Source organism: Pteropus medius, unplaced genomic scaffold, assembly GCF_902729225.1.
Source record: "Pteropus medius unplaced genomic scaffold, Ma_sr-lr_union100, whole genome shotgun sequence".
NCBI lineage: Eukaryota > Metazoa > Chordata > Mammalia > Chiroptera > Pteropodidae > Pteropus > Pteropus medius.
Genome location: NW_024349225.1, coordinates 2,596,316 through 2,616,936, shown reverse-complemented (window position 1 = coordinate 2,616,936; position 20,621 = coordinate 2,596,316). Strand labels below are relative to the sequence as shown.

At 45.7% G+C, this 20,621-nt stretch overlaps 1 protein-coding gene and 1 pseudogene across 7 annotated transcripts in view; one reads left to right on the top strand and one right to left on the bottom strand.

Moving 5' to 3' along the window:
• The window catches only part of PTPN14 (protein tyrosine phosphatase non-receptor type 14), a 148,707-nt gene that overhangs the window by 103,194 nt on the left and 24,892 nt on the right, over positions 1-20,621 (top strand). For all 7 annotated transcript variants that reach the window (XM_039881211.1, XM_039881212.1, XM_039881213.1 and 4 more), the window contains 8 exons: positions 1,359-1,429; positions 2,326-2,413; positions 6,064-6,152; positions 8,917-9,001; positions 9,818-9,900; positions 12,737-12,794; positions 16,015-16,093; positions 16,913-18,387. In XM_039881211.1, coding sequence (XP_039737145.1) covers positions 1,359-1,429; positions 2,326-2,413; positions 6,064-6,152; positions 8,917-9,001; positions 9,818-9,900; positions 12,737-12,794; positions 16,015-16,093; positions 16,913-18,387 — 2,028 coding nt within the window. The remainder of the gene's footprint in view (positions 1-1,358; positions 1,430-2,325; positions 2,414-6,063; positions 6,153-8,916; positions 9,002-9,817; positions 9,901-12,736; positions 12,795-16,014; positions 16,094-16,912; positions 18,388-20,621) is intronic.
• LOC120617790 (uncharacterized) lies at positions 12,283-12,401 on the bottom strand (annotated as a pseudogene).

Below are 20,621 nucleotides of genomic sequence, written 5' to 3'. Positions count from 1 at the left end.
ATGTGGTGTCTTTGTTATTTCGTAAAGTAAAACAAACTGTCGAGCTTATTTCCTACCATGACCTTGAGTCATTTCAATGGATGGTTCGACAGGAAACAGCAAATTAATCAGTTAACGCATAAAAAATAAGGCAGTTCTCTAAGGTGTCTTGTGACCATCTGCAGAGCTGTAGATTGTCCAGTATATAGTTACACTCTCATTGTCCAGCTTTAAGAAATACTGATTTTTTTTTCACATTTTAATACTTCGAGGTGGGATGTTTCTTGCAGGTTTGAGATGTACCTTTTGGGAGGTAGTGTTTCATCAATGAGAAGTTGTGAAATTGGAGATAATCTTTATATAAATGGTATTTTAGAATCAAGAAAACATTTTGGATGCTTTCTGTCCAAGTGTCAGCCCCTTGCACCCCTACCCCCAACGTGACGATGCGCCTCAGACAGCTTCACCAGGACACAGCGCAGAACCCTCCCTCCTGATACCCACTGTGGAGCTCAGAGGAAAATGGTTCATATCTGTTTTCCTCAGTGCCTGCCCGCCTGGGAAGGTCAGGCACCTGGGCCGCCAAAGGGGATAAGACAAGCTCTAGAATCGCCATGTATGTCAGTGTCTCGGGAACTGATGGCTCTGGTCTCTCTGTCTTGGATTTATTTCTCCAGGCTTCATTGCTCCGTCTCAGATACAGCTTTGCTGGGAGAAGTTTAACAAGCCCTGTAAATACTTTCTCTGTCATTGAAAGGGAGTTGGGAAGAGATGTGTGCAGTCGGCTCTATCCCATGAGAGCCAACATACCCCTGGTCCCAGGGGCCTGGGATTCAGCTGGGAGACTCCAGCTGGTCGCCTACACCACTGTTAACTGACAGAGCTCCCTTGAGACGTTTTAGCCACCGTGGCCCCCTTTACTCCTAAGGCTCCATCAAGTAACATCCGAATGAGCCTGCTCTGCCTTCAGGTGGCTGTGACTCAGTTTGCTGGTATTGTAGTGGTGGACAAACGGGCCAGGTGCAGTCCCTTCCTAGGCTCCACTTTTGAAGGGACGATGGCCTGGAAACTCGTTTGTCTGTACCCTGATTGTTAAAAAGATGAAAACATTTTTAATAAAAGTGAGTCTGAGAGGCAGGCCGATAGGCAAGAAGGAGGTAAATGAAAAAAGAACTATTCCTGGACCTCTAAGTTATAGTGGAGAGCCCCCTTAGGAAAGTAAAAATGAACCCTCAGTGCTAAAAATTACTACCTTTCATTCAAAGGAGTATAGGGGAGATTGAGGAATTGAGGCTAATCAGGGCATCTTCTGGAGAAGAGAGCTTTTGAGATTTACAAGCAAGATAGTAAGTGACCTTCCCTGCTTTTTGTTTTGGTAGGATTTGGCCCTGGAAGAGGCTGTTCTGGAGGAGCTAACGCAGAAGGTGGCTCAGGAACACAAGGCCCACAGGTAAGGCGTGCAGAGGGCAGGGGACCGGCACCTGGCTCCTCACTGCCAGGACGCTGGCTCGAGTCAACACAGTTTTATTTCTTCCAGTATGTGATTCAGCTCCGCTCTGAGAGGTGTGTGCAGATTTGAAAACTGCGGCTCACTCTCCCTCCCTCCTCTCTCTCCTCCCCGCACACACACTTTTCTTCTTTAATGCCAGCAAGCCCACAGAGACGTGGAATTGGTGGCCGGGAGACTTCCCCTCTGGGACCTTCCTCAGCATCTGTTGCCAGACCTGGGAAGCCTGGAGCTGCTGCTTGTATTAAGAGTGAAGACCTCAAAGAGCTACTTTGGGTGGGAAAGTCAAGGTCACAAGGGGAAAGGAGGGTGACTTTAGCCTGAGGAAGCGCTGAGACCTTGCTATCAGGACTGCCGCTGTTCTTTGGGACCAAAGGGAAACAAACGTCCTTCCCTTCTGACCTCAGAGGACCTCCCGAAATATCATCCTCATAAACGTTTTATTGTTTTTTTCCTTTTTCCTTTTTTTGCTTTTTAACAGTTCAGATTTTTTTCCCCAGGTAGGAGAAAAACAACTTTTTTTTTTTTTTTTTTTTAAAGCAGGCAGCATTATTCTCAGGGATGTCTGGAATAATTATTTAGTGTTTTATAGGGCTGTGGCTCTTAATTAAACACTTCACCTTCCTCTTATTATTCCCAGTGAAGAAAAAGCTACTGGGGAATATGTTAATTAATGAATTACTTGGTAATGCACCATGCCCTCACAGTTGGGTGATGATTGCTTTTCCCAGAACTAGAGCTAAACCACAGCTCTGGAATTTGCTAGTAGGGGGGTAGGATCTTCCACTTGACTTTGCTGGCCCTTAACCATTTCCTCCTTTGCTGCCTTTTGATTTTAGTGGAATCCTGCCGGCCGAGGCCGAGCTTATGTACATCAACGAAGTGGAACGTTTGGATGGATTTGGACAGGAAATCTTCCCCGTGAAGGTAGCCTACCCTGGCTTGTCCTTGGCTTCACCCTTCTCAGAACGGCACAGACATTTGGGAAACCGGTGTCGATGGCAGCAGACCAGAACAGCGTAGCTGTCTTATTGCCACATGGCATTAGTCCAGTCAACTTTAGTAAAGTGAAGATTTTTTGGTAACTAAGAGATTTTGAAGTTTTCTATGGACTTCAGCAGAAGAATATCTCACTTATAAGACAACCTCGTGAGTGAGTACCGAACACCAGCCGATCTGGCGCCACGAAGGTATCAAGGGCACACATCCTGTCTCATCACAGGACAGGCAGCTCATAAGGTCATGTGTGCCTTAGCAAAGGCCCCACGCTTATTCTCTCCCCTCTGCTTCGAGCCGGTACAGAGATTATGAGGTAGAATGAGCATTTCCTGTGTGCAGCCATGCTTTGTTTCTCCTGCTCTGTGGAGCCTCTGCTGTGGGTTTCCAGCCCCTTTGGTGGTTTCTGGAAGCTGTGCCTAGGAAGTGGGTACCGCACATCACGTCCTTTGCAACATTTCCACCTCCTGAAGTGGGTGTGGCTTGGGGCGGGGGGAGAGGTCATAGTGCACTAGCATATACAGAGCTGAGCCCATAACCCAAACTCGTTTTCCTTTCTCTGCTGGCCAACTTTACAAAAGATGGAGTTTCATCAGAAACCTAAAGCAGCTGGCACATTTCAGCAATTTGGGAGATGCCTGCAATTTCAGCACAAACATTTCACTCCAAACTGGCTCCGCTGGCTGTTTTATCAGTGTTCTGTGCCCCCTCTGTAGCACGTTTGCAGTTTGCCTTAATGAGAACTGCCCATGTGCATCAAGTAGAATCGAGCAGGGTGGCCGCAGCTTGCGAAAAAGGCTAAATGGCTCTTTTTTAGATTTGTTTAATTTTCTTTCGCTTCTCTAGTGGCAGCCCTTCGTAGGGCTGTAATCCATTTTCCTTGCAGTAATGCCGTATGAAGCCATCTGCATCCCACTTACATTTCAGCAGCCCATAGATAGTCATGATAGTTCAGGTTATTGAAAAATCAGAGTCAACTTTTCTCCTCTTCTAGAGAACTGACTTCTCAGTCCCTGGAAGTTGGAGGGTCATTTTCTACCCCCTGCTTTTTTTCTTTAGTACTTCTGAATTGTGGGAAGCAGAGAGAGTGGAAATGGTGTTGAAATCCCCTGTGCTTGGTTCTGATGCACTTTCTAGTATGTTCTTTAGTGGAAAAGTCCACGGGGGATACTATACCTTCCTCCGAGTAGGCAGGCAAGCACTGCTGAGTCACTGGCAGTGGGCGTGAGTGAGCTGGGCTGCTGCTTTTTTTCCCCTCACACATCTGTTCAGGACTAAAGTGACCACCTGCAGGCCACGTGATTCCTGGCACCCTGGGGATGACGGGAGGGTCAGCAGTACCAGCGGTGGGCAGTGGGGTGGTCAGCGCTGAGACAGTGGAAAAGCAGACGGGGGAGTGTGCAGGTATTGACAGGGAGTGGTGCGGCAGTGCCTCGGGGTTCGTACGGGTCCTTGTTGACCAAGTAAAGTAAAAGAGAATGTTCTAGATGTGTCTTAGGGGAGCACCGTTCCAGTTAGCGGGGGCTTTTCCCTGAGTGGTTTTTCAAAAATTTTCAAGGTTGGGAGATGCCAGTCCGTTCCCAGACAGGTCTGCCGTCCTCGTCCACAGACACAGGTGTGGCGGCTGTCTCAGTGTCTCTAGTGCTGTCAGGGCCCTCGGACATGGGGAGGGCGCTTCTGGAGTGAGTCACACAGAGCCGGGAGCCTTGATCCTTGGCTAAGTGAACCTGAAGTTGTGGCCGGTGCAGTGCCTCAGGCGTCCGTTCTGCCCCGCCCCGATGGACAGCTTTTCCTGAGTCTCCATCACCGTCAGGCTTCTGCACCAATCTGCTGGCAAAGTGCCCGGGGAAATCTTGCCACAGAATTTTCCTTTCTCTTCCCGTCTCCACGTCACCTGTCTTCTTTTCCCACGTGTATTTTTCTGTAGGATAACTTACTTTTAATTTCCCACAAGCACCAAGGCACCGTTCTTTCCCTCCTGCCGCTCTTTCTGCCACCAGCAGTTGTCTCATGCTCTCTCTGTCCGTGCTAGCAGACTCCCGTTCTGATGGAAGCTTTGGTAGGTGGGTCGAGAAGAGGTCACTGAGCAGGGACACTGTCTGTCGTCTTTGTGTCTTAACTGAGATCAGTATCATGAGGAATGCAGAGGTCCTTCTTGTCCATCCCGGGCCTAGTTGTGCATGGCCTTCCTCTTGTTCCATGAAAAGGAACAAGATGACCCCGCCGTGAAAGCCGGGGGCTGACTGACAGTTTACTCACTGGATATGGAGCCTTGTTCCCACTCTGCTCTCAGGAGCGCCGGCAGCCAGGTCATGTTCTCCCAGGCAGGAGGTTGGAAGCACCCGGCTGCACCCAGAACCCAGACTGAAGATGAGACATCCGGGTTTCCCCAGCACCAGGCTGAGCAGATTGCCCAGCAGTGGCGTCTGCGGTCCACGTGCCCCTCCCATGCTCAGTCAGCGTTTAGCGTTCCACCCTGGGACGTGACTAGACAGCCAGGTGTCATCCCGCATGATGCCCTAATAGGAACGACAGAGGCCAACGGAATGAGAAGAGAGCCGCCTGGAAGAGGCCGAGACCCTGCGGAACGAAGAAAGAAAGCCCTGCTCGAAAGACCATCCTCGGAGTCTCAGAGGTTAAAAAAGAAAAAAGAGAAGAAAAATATAAATAGAAAAATATAAAAAGATCCCTAGTTGAAGGGATAGGTTGCTTTTAAAAGCGAACATTCAGAAAATAAAAAGGAACTCTCAGAAATTAAAAATGTGATGTCAGAAGTGGAAACCTTAAGAGATAGGTTAGAAGATAAAATTAAGAAAAATCTCACCCAAAAAACCCCCAAAGTAACAGAACGTGGGAGGCAGGAGATAAAATCAGAGGGCCAGCCTAGGATGCTGCACATCTGAATGATGGGTGTTTTACAAGGAGTGAACAGAGGAAACAGAAGGTAGTAAACATCCCATTCCTGAGAAAACATCCCAGGACTGATGAACGTGAGGTTCTAAATTGAAAAGCCAAGTGTAGTCGATGTGCAGAGACGAGACGTACAGTGGGGCTTTAACTGGTAGAAGAAGCTGGTGCGTCTGAGGGAGAGGAAATTGTGGGGCCAGGTCTGCTGCCGTTGGCCTCTTTCAGACAAGCTCTAAAGAATATTCAGTTCTTCAAACGGTGTGCATCTATTATGGCACATATGTAATGAGCAGATATAATCAAACTCTGCATGTACGATTTTGATTTAAAAAAACGATAGCTAATGTGAAAAGATATTAAGGATTGTTCATTAAAGAGAAAATCTGACTGCCAACGCATCTGAGAAAATCCTAAAATTCTTTTAAACAGGAAATGGGTCACGGCAAACCGAGGAAAAGGAAAAAAGTATACACAGAGTCTATTAGGATGTTCAGTGGGGTGCGTCCCTTCGAGATCTGGTTACTTTATTGCCCAGATGCTGCCTGTGATTCATTCCATGTATGGGCGAGGAGTGGGGCGTGGTCCCACGGGTAGGCTGCAGCCCAGATGCTGGGTGCTGCCAGGCCGCTGGTGAGCCGCTTCATCACAAACTGTCTTTTGTTGATCTTATGCAGGACAATCATGGAAACAGTGTGCACCTGGGCATTTTCTTTATGGGAATTTTCGTGAGAAACAGAATTGGAAGACAAGCCATAATACACAGGTAGTCTTATTTGTTTTTTTTTTTTTTCCTTTTTCCCCTTGAAGGGACTCTGGAAGAACCCACCGATCATGAGAGTTATATATACGAGTTAAAAGTCAGACTGTCCCTCAGAGTTGAGCTTTTCTCAACTCAGTTAAGAACAGCCCTCTGTGGGATTTAAGTGGTTATGGAGAAATTCATCTCACTTTTCCGGAAGGCCTGTTTGAGGGGAGGGGTGGGGATGGGGGAAGCTTTCTTCCCACCCGACTCGAGGAAATGCATTGTTGAACCTCACCGAGCCAGAAGAATGGGAACTAAATTTTGTGAGTCTGGTTGGAAACAGGCCCTATCCTTGAGCAGTCATGAAATTCAAACTGGCTTCTTCCCCTTGTCCTGCACCATCTGCCTAAACCACAGGTGCAAACTAGTATTTTTTATAGTCACGAAAGGCTAGTTGTGAACGTGCTTTGAAAAAGCAATCAATTTGTTATGAATTTTAAAACGTTGGTACTTTTTATTATTCTGACACTTTAACCCTCTTTTCCATTTAACAAGAGTAGAGCCAGTATAGGCATGTGGCAATGTCCCCTCCCGTACGTCAACAAACTTGCTTTGTATTGGTGCCCGTAGGTTCCGCGTAGTGTCAACGATCTAAAAAATTGCAGGCTTGCTTTGATTTACAAGTGACTGCGGCCTGTCATTTGTGGAAGAACAGCTTCCTTGCGTGTGCATCTCACAGGCAGAGCTGTGCGCCTAGGGCAGACGGTCCGAGAGTGATTAGAGGAGGAGCACAGCCTGCCTTCTGGGAAGGCCTGGCCAGCCACGTCCTCTCGGGATCCGCAGTTGCTGCAGGTCACTTTGAGAACGTTTTTCTACCGAGAGCTTCCTCATTGGCTCTCCCCTGGCCCCGGGTCCCCACCCGGCCTTTATTTTTGTACACTTATTTTCTCTTGCTCTTTGGATAGAGACGTTATTGAAGTGAGAATGGGGGGAGAGAGGGCTACAGGATAAATTTTTGACTTTTGGGTATATTCGGTCAACTCCAGTATACCTACAACAAACTATAAGTTAATTGAGTAACATAGAGAAGGGTGTGCAGAGTTGTAACTAAAAAGTTTTGTGCTCATTTAAATCTTTCCAGGCATTTTGTCTCATATATTTCTCCATAACTAAATCAGTGCTTTGGTTTTTTTTCTTGAACCTGGAGAAGTAGACGAGTCTCGCATTATAGCTATCGAGGCGAAATACGAAAAATAAAGTGATTTGAAAGGTCGTTGGTCATAAGCTACTCACAGTTTTCTTAGGAACGGCTTCCAGACTTCTTCCATTGTGTCATGTTAATTATGCCACTAGGCGAAGTCATATGGTAGAGTGAGGAGTGGATTCAGAGTTTTGGCAGTCGATTTGACAGAACAGAGCCAGAGGAAACCAAATAGGTCTTATCTCTAGAGACCGTCACTGAGGAGCATGTAACTCTGAGTCCATGCAGATGCAATCTGATGGAATTGCAAGTCGGCAGACAGCTGTGCTGAGCACCTGTAACGATTATGGCCCCAGCCGATGTATGTAAACACGTACATGGAAAGGCGACTGGAGGGAAATCTGAAAGCCCCAGGTCTACAAGTCATCCATCCCTAATGAGCTGCGTGAATGTGGTTAAGTCACGTACTCATCTATTAAACCACCTCATCTCCAAAGTAAGAACAAAAATAGCTGCCTTGTGCACCTTAGGGAGTTGATAAAAGAACCGTACTCTATACAAATGGGAGGCAATATTATCACTTTTCATTCCCTCAGCAAACATTTATTGCATGCTTTGTGCCAGGTACTTGGCACAGTGCTTGAAATACAGAGGTGAAGAAAGCAGAATCTCCCCGAGCATAGGGCCTGTGGTCAGCTTCGGTTAAGTTAGGGATCTAGTCATGGAAGTAAACAATCGTAATACAATGTGGCAACTGGTAAAGGATGACACCAGGTTCTTTCCTAGCGTGTGGATGGCTGACCATGAGCAAGGGCTTCCTGGAGGAGGAGGTGGCTCCTGAGCTGAGTCTTAAAGGAGTCCTCCAGGCACACGGAGAAGTGTGATGAGTATAAGCATGATGGAGCGAAGTCAGTGGGCGGGAATTGTAGGTGTGGGTGCAGAATGAAGGTCAAGTAGTAGTGAGAGAAGGTGAGAAATACTGACTGCAAGGAGAATGGGAAGTAGCACCTTACCTTGCTTTGTCTGGTGGTTATTTCTGTGTATCTCATTTTAGAAAATGTCCGCATGAGGAAAGAGAAATTGTGTGTGTGTGTCTGTGTGTGTGTGCCCTAGGCATTTTTTTCTAGTTGGCATAATTAATAATGTCCATTGCAACACAGAATCTGTGTGGGCTCTTCAGCCTCGGTTCCGGAAGACATATGACTTTTAATAATGTGCTCCTTCATCATTAGAAGCCAGGATCTTGGGACATACTTTGTCATTTTCCCATTTGGAAATGTGAAGAACAAGGCAGCAGAAGTCCCTCGCAAGTTTTCCTCATAGCTAGTCATAAAGGAAACAAGAATTTAGGAACAACAGTGTCTAGATACAGTTTGCATAGGATCTTTAGCTATTTAAGTAGATGCATGTTGCATTTTCTGTACTTTTCTACCTTGAGAGAAGGGACATTTAGCTTTTAAAAATATAGTTAAATCATAATTTGTAAAATTGGGCCCAACAGGAGCAGACGAGACCCGCCCCTTGCGGACTCATAAATGTGGGGACCGTCTTGGGGGCAAACGCGGTTGCATTTGTTTTGACCAGGTGGACTGATATCGGGAACATCACTCATAACAAGTCGGCCATTCTCGTCGAGCTCATCAAAGAGGAGACCACGCTCTTTCACACGGTAAGGAGAACAGACGAAGGTGGGGTCCGCAGGCCGCTTGGTGTTTGACTCAACTCGTAAGAGCCTCTCCTTGCTTCCCATATCTCGAGAGGGCAAGTCGTCCATTGAACCGATAACTTTCCAGTATTTGCCCAGTGCTGTCCTTACTCGTTTCAGGATAGTGGTGGTGACCTTCTGTTCAAAACGCCAGCTTTCCAAGCGGAGTTTTGACTCTTGGATTTAGAGATTCCTCCCCTCGCCTTCCTGGTGATGGAGGGTTCACGTGGTCTGGTGTGCCGTGGTCCTCAGCATGCTGGTTCCAGCCCTCAAGTCACCCCTGATTATAGTGCACAGCATTTTCTTTTGCTGGCTGACTGGATTCTTTCCCATTATCGTCCAAGCCTCCTCCGAAGGTGCCTGAACGATGTCCCTTCTGTCGAGGGCCTCCGCAAGGGCCAAGGCTATTCACGCATCTCACTGCCTCTCGGTTACTGGCGCTGAGTGTTCCTTCCATGCTCTGCCTCAATTCATTTATTTATTTTTAAAGCACTTGGTTTGGGATTCTGAGAAGACATGACAGTTCAACTGCGTAACCCCCAGGGCCTTGGGCGAACAGGATGCTTTAGCAAGCAGTATTGTCTGTCCTCCTTCACTGGGCTTCATAGGCATGGCTGCCACTGAATGTCAATATGTTGGTTCGTGGCTCGGGGTGTTATTTTGTGCTCGACCTGTGGGGAGGCAGAGGTGTATCCCCGTTTAGAGTAATCCTAGTAAAATGCATATACAATCAAACACATGTTCATTTTTTTTTTCCCCCTCTGTCTCTTCATTTCCAAGGATGATATTGAAAATGCCAAGTATATTTCTCGGTTGTTTACTACACGGCACAAGTTTTACAAACAAAACAAAATCTGCACTGAGTAAGTAAACCTTCAGTCCGCTCTCTGCTCGACGGCTCGGCCACACTAAATTCATGTGCTTCAGGGATTCCGTAGATTGCTCTTTCCATTCACTCTTTTCCCTCATTCCTTATAGAAGCTAAAGGACTAAGCTAAAGCCAGGCGGGAGCGAAAGAACTTGAGTGATGAGCACTGTGTGCTGGTGTGTGTAGCGCCTCTGCCTAGAGAGCAAACGATTCGCAAATTGACTGTGACTGCTCGGCGGCCGCCTGGATGGGTCAGCCCACATTAGTGCCTTTCCAACCTCTGCGATGAGTTTGGAGGAGCCGAGCCGTTCCCAATTTGCCAGGGTGCCCCTTCGTGTCAGATGCGCAGGATGTTCAGAGGTGTGTGGCAGAGTGACGAGCCAGCTTGAAAGAGAAGACGCTCCTGTCATCCTCAGCCCCGTTTCGCTTACACAGTTGGGTAACCCTGCGTGTGCTTCTGGGTCATGTCATCTGCCTGTAAATGAGAGGCCAGGGTAATTAGAGGAAGACTTGGAAGACGCTAATAGATGTCACAAATCCGTGTGTGTGTTTTAAACTTAATTTGGAAATAAAGAGAGGCTGATGAGGGAACTTAAATGTGACCTGACCTTGCATATAGCGTGCTGGGACTCATACTCTCGTTGCCTTTACTTTGGTTGCCTTCAAAAGGCGTTCCTCGGCAGAGCCCATCAGCGGTTGGGGCGCCCAAAGTGTTTAATTTCGTTTCAAAGAACTTCGGGGACGTAAATGCAAGAGAAGAACCGCTTTTCCACTCCCCCAGTGGACAGCCGCATCCAAGGGCGTCAAGTCTTGTCCTAAAGCAGTTCCTGCTGAAGAGTGCGATTTAGAAGTGCATCATCAGGTCTGGGCAGACTTTTTTTCTCTCCACAATGGAGACGCTTTCAAACCAGTCACTGCAATCAGTCAGGGTCTGAAAGTATATTTAATGGTCTCAGGTCTGCCAGCAGAGTTTGCAAATGTAAATCACGAGAGCAGGGATCCGGGAGTGGCAAATGAAACAGCTAGATCTACCTCATGGACGCGCGTGCACACGAACACACCATCCTTTTGAACAGATTTCCTCTAGGTCATTTCATTGCGGTTCTGCTTTGTTCTTGCCTTTGATTCGTGGGGGTGTCGTTAACAAGAACTCTATGGTCAACTCCCGTAGGGTGAATTAAAGAAAACTGTTTTGAAAAGTGAATTTTACTGTTGTAAAATTCTGGTTTGATCATTTCTCAACGAGTGGCTTTATTCCCAAATTGACCAATTACTTGTATTTCTTTTGTGGTCTTTTTCTCGAATATTAGTGAATATTCGACTGAAAACTAAGGACACTGTGTTTTTCCTTTCTACTTTTGTAATAGCCATGCCTTTCTTCTTCCTAACCAAGTATGGGAGGTTCCAAACCTCTTATCTGATAAGACTGGGGCTCTCTTAAAAGTGTGCTTGCGCAGACACACACCACATACACAGTAAATTCTATATATAGTTTCATAGTTTCAGCACAGGCTGCATTAAGGCCTGCGAGATCCCTCTGGAGTTTTATGAAACTAGCATCATCTTCACAGCATCCTTCTCCAGAGGTCTCTACTCTCTCATTTCTAGAAGACCGTCATTGATTTTTTTCTTTCTTTCTTTCTTTTTTTCCCTCCACTAACGGTCACTGCTTGCAGATACAGCTCCCAGGAATGGTTCTCATACTTCTTGACTTGAGGAGAAACTGCTGGGGGAGGGAAGAGAGAAAGATGTTTAACAATAGGTCTAATAATATCGTGTTTGGCCAGTTGTTAAAAAAAGTCCAGTATTACTGTATCGTTTCCATTATTTAAAAAAATCTTATCACCAAAAAAGTAGAAAGATGAAATACCAGAATAAAGAGAGTGCTTTAAAGTGAAGAACTTTTGCTTGATGGAAAACCCTATGTGTCCTCGATTTTTTTTTCTTTTTTTTTAAATGATTTCAATGAGGGTGGGGGAAAATGTTATTCTGGCATTTGGGACTTGTTTCTCAAAGGCACCTTTGATTTCAGTTCTCAAGAATTTGGTAATACTCTTAGTCCTTACTCATTTTTATTTCTACATTCAAAAAATTCATGTTGATTCTTCCTGGAAAGATAGGTCAGGTGAATATTTGCAATATGTATTATCTTAATTAAAAGTACCATTATACCTCAAAAGTATTTATTTTTGATTTTTATTTCATTGGCAACATTTTAATAATATTTTTTGTACTTTTTTATGATGAAAGTTTTCACCCTTACACAAAGGTAAAAAATACAATTAAAAAAATTTTTTTTAAGGCAAGGCAACCCTTGGTTGACTTCACAGATTGCAAGGACCTTGTCAGCTTATAATCCCTCATTTTTTATTTTTTATGCCTACAGCACCTGGTCTTCCTAGGTGGTCTCCCTTCCAAATACTAACCAGCCCCAACCCTGCTTAGCTTCCGAGATCAGACAGAATTGGGCATGTTTAGGGTGGCATGGCCATAGACAAAAAAAAATACGATTTTTAAAAATTTGTGTAATGGTGAAATGTTTCAGTCTTGCTTATTTCCCTCACAATCTTTCTTTAGAAATAAGCTCCATTCTTCTAATATTACTTGGTAAAACTTTATTAAAGTATCATATGTTCCAGATAGAAAGAATAGAAGAATAAAGAAGGAAATCAGAATTGTTCTTAGCTTTACCACCCAGAAACAAATGTTTATGTTTCGCCGTAAGTCTTACCCATCGTGTCTGTTTTCCCCTCTTCCTCTCCTGTCTACCTGGTCTTCTTGTATCTGGTAAATAATAATAACCACCCTCATTTCTTCAACTTTTCATATAGACAATCGAATTCTCCACCCCCCATCAGACGCCAGCCCACGTGGAGCCGATCCTCACTGGTACGTATAAAAGTCATCAGGCATTGTGACTGTTGGGGAGGGAGTGTCCTTTTGCCAATAATTTGAAGGGAGAGGCGACTAGGGCATCACAGCCAGGTGGTGTCTGGTGAGAACACAGAGAGGCATCAGTCTGCCAGCAGGTGTGATGCACATCCTTTTTTTCCCCACTCGTGCTCATCCACGTCTATCACTTCTTTAAGTGAGGCTCAGGGTTCACCCCTGTGAGTTAGTCTTGTTCTGATGAGACCACGTTCTGTCAGCATGTAACCTACTGTTTTTGTCCACTTGTTTGCATCTGTTGTTTTGTCACTGTTTCTGGTTGTTGCACAGAGACGTGTCCTCAGATATAAGCTCCAAGGATTCTTTTGTATTCACTGCTGTAGACAGAGCCTAATAAACTGGTTAGAAATACTTGTTAAATGAGCAGAAAATGGATGCGTCTGGTTGATGGTCTCAGAGTACTGGGTGGGGAAGGTTAATTGCACATTTTCTAATTTTAAGGACAACAAAACTTGACTTAATCCACTTCTCTACCTGTTATTAGCTTTTGATTTTTTAAAATTATTCTCCTCATCACATGAATAAGGAAACACAACTCAGATTTTAATACATGTATCTGTCTGAGGCTGTGTTTTATTTTGAGGATTACTTAAGGGTAATATAATAGAACAGTGTGGAAGAGTTGGTTTCCTTTAAAGTTTTCGACTTGTTTTAAGTCATAATTCTCTATTTTAGGTTAAGATTTTTTACACATAATCAAAACAATGTGACCTTTTAATGTTTCTGGATGAATTGAACAGTTCCTTTGAGTTCGGAGAAAAATAAAATTGAATTTTTCTTCATACACAACTTGTGTGTAGGATATATAAGAATTGTATGTCTTTGACTTGTCTTTCCAAAAAAAAGTTTTGAGGAATTTTTTCTTTTCCTGGAAAATGCAGAGACATGAACCCTTAGAATTCTAGGGTTGGGCCATTATATCACCACAGAGTAATTCCTGAGTACCCGCGTGAATGCTGACGTTATGCACGGAATCTCAGAAGTGGCCCTTGCCTTAGAGATCTGGGGGTCCCTTTGCTTTTTCTCTGGTGCACCAGTAGATTTATTCACGGCACTGGTTTCTTTGTTAATTTCTCCTTTGTTAATTTTATTTTTCCTTTTCCTTCTTTAGAGTCCACGTGTCTTAAAATTAGTGCGATAATAATTTTTTTATTTATGTCTGCAAAGCACCATGGGAGGCCAAGTGTTTTAAGGCGATCTTGTGATCTGATCTCGTCCTAGTTATCTATAGAAGATAGAAGACTGTCTTGGAATAAGACAGTCTACAGGAAGCCAGATTCATGGCTTCTCCCTTTCCTCTGCCCTTTAGGATAAAACCGTTTCACCAAGAGTCCCCTGGGGACAGCTGGTTGCTGTTTTTCTCTTGCCCTTCTGCCTATATTATGGCATCGAATTGATTTCTGTATGAGCAGATCTGGAAAGAAATAGAATAATATATTGGAATATATAAGAGATGGAATAAAAAATAATCTTGAAATGGTGTTGGAAGGATTAGTTATGATTAAACTTTGCCTGTACACTTACGCCAGTTCATAAACAGTGCCTTACTTTGTTTTTTTTTTTTTTTTTTAATAGCAAGGGAAGGCAGTGAGCCACTTGCCTTGCCATGTACTTCTGTTCCCTGTATGAATCCTTCAGCCACTGTTTTTTTTTTTTTTTTAAAGCCTCAAAACTGGCTGTTCTACCATGGAAAAATTGAGCTGAATTATATATTACCAAGAAGAGGAAAAATATTTTTAAATTGTACCTCAAAAACCAGCCAAAGGGAGATTTGGGAACATTTAGGAGAGAGCTATTACAGTACCTTTTCATTGGTATCCTGAACGGCTTTCTTAGATTAACTTCAATTCATTACTTATTCTCCCTTGATTTTTAAAAATTTTTGGGTCTTTTGTCTTCATGACCGTCTTTATTTGCCCTTTTGATGCCAAAGCATTATTGGTAGCAGAGGCGATGGTAGATGAGTTATTTACCCAGCTTCGAACTCTGAGGAGTGTTCTTCTGTTGAGGGATCCTGAGAAAGTGTGACCCCTGCTGGCTTTGGGTTCTTTTGGCTTGATTTCAGCTTCTCTCCTAAAGCAGTTACATTTCAACTAATACCTCTAAGGCTAATTTTAAAATAATCAAATAGAAATATAAGAGATCATTCTGTTTGGTGATTTACAAGTTTAACATTTTTTAGCATCGAAACTATTTATTCAAACAAACTCTCACCTGGAACCTCAGTGTCTAAATAAAATAGATCGTGTTTGAGGTAGGAAGAGGAAGGAGGCTTGCTTTGACTGACAAGAAGCCGAGACCTCCTGAAGTTTAATGACTTTCTCTGGATCACATTAGTGACTAATCATATTTCCTTTGTTGTCTTACCAAATATTGAACCCATCTAAGCATTTTTTTGTTGTTGTTCTGTAAAAGTTTTACCCTCTTCTGCAGCAGGAAGTGATTCAGATTGAGTCTAAATGGCCATTTTTAAGAGTCCTATGGAAAAGACTCTTCCTGAAGGGGTGGGTGGTTGAACTGGATCCTCTGCAAGGCTTTTCCACATTTGGTCCTACAGTGAGAGAAGGGTCAGTATATGGCCTTGAGAACTACACAGCCATTGTCGTGGATCACATTTCAGATTTTTATATAAATTTGCAAGTGGGCCCAGCTTAACACTACCCCGTCTCTGTTCGAGGCTGATGAACTGGAGTCATAGATGCAGCTACGATGATGTCTACAAGCTTGTGGCTCTAGGAGGGAGCCAATTTTGAATAGAGTGAAACATGGTTCCCCTTATTAATTGTTATGCGGAACGTAGTAATACACGTGTTCTATATTATTCTCTTAAAAAAGGCATCGGGAGCTTCGCAAGAGTATAAGAAAATAGACTATAAATAGATACGTTCGTTCGTGTTCATTATAGCCTCTTTCCTTTTCTCGCCGTGGACCAGCCTCCTTATCTCTCCCTTCTCGTTTCTCCAGTCCTAAACTTGGGGATGAGGTGGGGGTACAGAAGACTAGAGAGGGCTGGGCCAAGGGTAGACAGGCAGAGCAGCGGCGTGTGCTTCCCAGCGGGCGTGACTGAGGCCTGGGCTGCCGCGTGCTCGGCTGGTTCTCCGTGAGACTCGACAGCCACTTGTGCAGGGCTCGCCCACCTGTGCTGTGTTCTCTGTTTCAGCCGCGGCAGCAGCCATATATCTTGCCTCCCATGCACGTCCAGTGTGGCGAACACTACTCGGAAACACATACTTCGCAAGGTAACTCTGGCCTTACCGTTTTCCCTTAAGACAAAATGTTGAGTACGGGTTTGAGTAAAGAAGACTTTTTGTTGTTGTTGTTTAGATGACAGCGATGCCTTCATTTTTAGTCTTGTCATTATCCAAATGGCAGCAGGCAGCGGCTCTGAAGTGTCAGAGGCATAGACTGTTGTTTACCCCTGAAAAAAAAGTTTGCTTTGAATTGGCTGTGAAGGGATTTGGGGAAAGTCAAGGGAGCACGTTCTTCTCTCCTCCCTCTCGTAAATGGGCTGAGGGAAGAGAGAGTGACAGCTAAGCCCAGTGGAGGACCCTTCACCTTCTCTGCCAGTGTCAAAAACCTTGTAACAGTCAGTCAGGTTTTCATGGTGACAGAGAATCCAGGTCTCCAGAATAGTTGAAAGAAATACACAGATAACCTCATCCCTTTATTTTAGCTATTGCTTCTCATCTCTCGCACCAGCCCCTTTCTCTATGCACTTGTTATGGCCCCAGAGTAGAGAAACTGTTTTATTCCTGTTTTTTAACTCCCATACAAAATGGGTAAAAAAGTCATTTCAATAATTATTATCATAACAACTAACATTTATAGAGCAACTCCTCTCCTTAAGCACCTGCAGTGTATTGTTTCGCTTAATCCTCAAAATAAACCTATGAGATAAGTACTACTATTGTTGCCATTTTGTAGATATGCACTGTGTGGGCAGAGACCACGGGCTTGTACTTTTTAGGACTTCTTTAGATTAAAAATCATCCCCATGAGCGCCCTCCTTGAAGCAGGGCACCCTGGAGGTTCACGTGCCTGTGTTTGTCTTCCCGTAGACAGCATTTTCCATGGGAATGAGGACGCCTTCTACTGCAACTCCCATAACAGCCTGGATTTAAATTACTTGAACGGCACCATCACCAATGGCAGCGTGTGCAGCGTCCACAGCGTCAACTCCCTGAACTGCTCCCAGAGTTTCATTCAGGCGTCTCCCGTGTCCTCCAACCTCAGTATCCCTGGGAGTGACATCATGAGGGCCGACTACATCCCAAGCCATCGGCACAGCGCCATCATCGTGCCATCTTACCGGCCGACTCCCGATTACGAGACGGTCATGCGCCAGATGAAGAGGGGGGTCATGCGCATGGACAGCCAGAGCCAGTCTCTGCGAAATCTCAACATCATCAACACCCACGCCTACAACCAGCCAGAGGATCTGGTGTACAGCCAGCCCGAGATGAGGGAGAGGCACCCCTACACTGTCCCTTATGGGCCACAGGGGGGCTACAGTAACAAACTTATTGGTCCGTCCGACCAGATAAACCCAAAGAATAATTCAGTGCCCAGCAAGCCGGGGGCGAGTGCCATCTCACACACGGTCAGCACCCCAGAGCTAGCCAACATGCAGCTCCAAGGCACCCATCACTACAACACGGCCCACATGCTCAAAAACTATCTCTTCAGGCCACCGCCCCCCTACCCCCGGCCCCGCCCTGCCACCAGCACCCCAGACCTCGCCAGTCACCGCCACAAGTATGTCAGCGGCAGCAGTCCCGACCTGGTGACCCGCAAAGTGCAGCTGTCAGTGAAGACCTTCCAGGAAGACAGCTCTCCAGTGGTGCATCAGTCCCTGCAGGAAGTGAGCGAGCCCCTCACAGCCACCAAGCACCACGGCACGGTCAACAAGCGCCACAGCCTGGAGGTGATGAGCAGCATGGTGCGGGGCATGGAAGCCATGACGCTCAAGTCGCTCAACATCCCCATGGCTCGCCGCAACACGCTCCGGGAGCAGGGGCCGCCCAAGGAGGCGCCGGGGGCCCACGAGGTTCCGCAGCTGCCCCAGTATCACCACAAGAAGACTCTCTCTGACGCCACGATGCTGATCCACAGCAGTGAGAGCGAGGAGGAGGAGGAGGCTGCGGAGTCGGCGCCCCAGATCCCTGGGCTCCGCGAGAAGATGGAGTACAGCGCCCAGCTGCAGGCGGCCTTAGCCCGCATTCCGAACAAGCCCCCCCCTGAGTACCCCGGCCCGAGGAAGAGCGTTAGCAATGGGGCACTGAGACAGGACCAGGTTAGCCATCCCCCTGCCATCGCGAGAGCCAGGTTGCTGAGACACGGGCCCGCCAAGGCCATCAGTATCTCCCGCCCTGACCAGCTGGCCGTCAACGGGGCCTCTCTTGGTCCATCCATCTCAGAACCCGACCTGACAAGTGTGAAGGAGCGGGTCAAGAAAGAGCCCGTGAAGGAGAGACCTGTGTCTGAAATGTTTTCGCTGGAGGACAGCATCATAGAAAGAGAGATGATGATCAGGGTAAGCGTCTCCCTCTCCCGGGGCATTTGGGGGGACACTTATGCACACCGATCTCCCCCTGCGGCCTCCTCCATCCCTTGTCCATGATTCGTTCAGTGTGTGAAAGCATACATACTTTAGACACTGAAGAAGTGCGAGTCTTACTCAGCGTGTGAGGGATTTAAAGCATCCCTTGGCGTTTAAGCAGGTAGTGTTTTATTTCCAGAAATTTGGTTTTTGCTGCTTCAAATAAATCTTCCATTCTCATTCGTGGATTCTAATAGGTCTTTGGTACAAAGCGCAGTGATGGAGTTGGGATGTTACCGGTCGTTGAGAATCCTAGGCCAGCCTTCACTCTCTTTTTGGGCTCAAACATGCTACGAGCTCACCTTCCTACACCTCTTGGTATTTTTCTTTTTCTGACTATAAAGCCTTTTTTTTTAAAAAAAAAAAAAAACCAATTAGGTAATAAAAGAGCAACCTCACTTTAGAGCACAGATTTCTGTATGTCAGGATGACTCGTCAACGTTAGCTGGACCACGATGTGTCCAGGTTTATTTTCAGATGTCCTTTCAGTAGATGTTTAACGCAAAGCCAAGAAAATGACAGTAAACTTGGTAGTTTATCATTGAGTGTCAACTCCCCGTTAAGCTTAGTCTTTCAAGAATTCAGATACACGTGTGTGAATGTATATGTGCACCTACATACATCCATGTGCACACTTATAACATTGGAGGGTGCCTGATGTTCCACATAACTAACTCTTCTTCAGAACATGTACTGCCTGGAAGACCTGTGGTCAGAGCAGGAGTGAGCAGTAATAGGTCTGCCCTGAACAGCAAAATAAGTTCTCGCTCACAGATGAGAAAATTGCTAAATCGTAGTTGCTACTTTAAAAAAATTATTTCAGAACACATTGCTGCTTGTCCTGGAACTTTTCATTCCTTTAAGAACCAAAAAAATCATTTTATTATAACTAATGCAACCCAGATTGACCTCTGTGCAGGCACCACTTCTCTCTCCTGAGAGAGCCAGGCCGATGTTAGGTTTTCCAGAACAGTTGTAACTTAAAACTCACTTCAACGGAGTTCATTACACTTCCTTCATTTATAAGTCACCCTGACTCTCCAGTGGGAATCAACCTGAAAAAAAGGCAAGCATTTTGAGGAAATCGTGTTCCTGGGTTCAGGCATCTAATCCGTAACAACGTTATTACTTTAGACAAACTGTAAGAACGTTCTCAGCTTCCCGGTTTTGGCTATCAGTCGAGTAATGCTAAGAATTCCGTGCAGGCATAACTCTTTCCACTTCCTGCAAACCTAGAGGGAAATTGCGAATGAGGGGGTTGGGCCTCTAAAAAATAAAACTGACATGGAATGAAATGTGGGGGCAGGTACCTCAGGGGAGAGCTTTCCCAGCGTGGAGAAAGTAATTCATTGGGAGAAAGGGATTTTTAGCACTTCTTGGCCCCAGGCCCCTGTGACACAACTCAGCATATTGCTGACTTGATATCGATTGATGCATACGTGGTTTCATAGCCTCATTTTGGTCATATTCATCCACTTCTGTACTAAACAAAAGCAGCAGCCAAATTCATGGCATTGGTTCCTTACTAGAGCTCCCTGCGTTATCGCCAAGGAGCAAGGCGATTTCTGCTGCTTTCCCCACGTGCTCTCCCATCCCATCCGCATGGACGAGAGTGGATACCTGATTTTACCCCTTAACGTATAGTCCAGAACATCATGACCCCATCCCTACTTCATCCTCCCCGTTGATTTTTTTCCCCAAAGTCCTATGCACTCTGGAGTTCAAGGTCCGCTACCCTGGGCTGATGTCCTGACCTTATAGCCGGTTTAAGAGGTTCTTCAGTGAACCAGAGTGCCGGACAGGATGGCCACAGTACTGGTGGCACTGAAGCTTGGGATGGTTCTGCATCTATTTTTTTTTTTTTTTTAATGAAGAAACTCACCCCAGTACCCTCACCCCATCTCAGATGCTTCTCTGCCCTCCCCACTGCTTGCCTTGCTAGCAATGGATAAGAAGAGGGCCTCTGGAAGATAAGAGAACAATGAGAAAGTGGGCACTGGAGGGGGACAGGTATGGTGAGAATTTGCCCTGCAGCCAACTCCGGGTAATTCTGGAGCCGCTTGACTATTCGATTGATGATTGAGTCCAGCTGTCTTGGTAGCTCCTCCCCCTGGCTCCTCTCATGGTCCGCAGGGAAGAGAAAAGGCCAAATCAGATCTTTGAGTTAT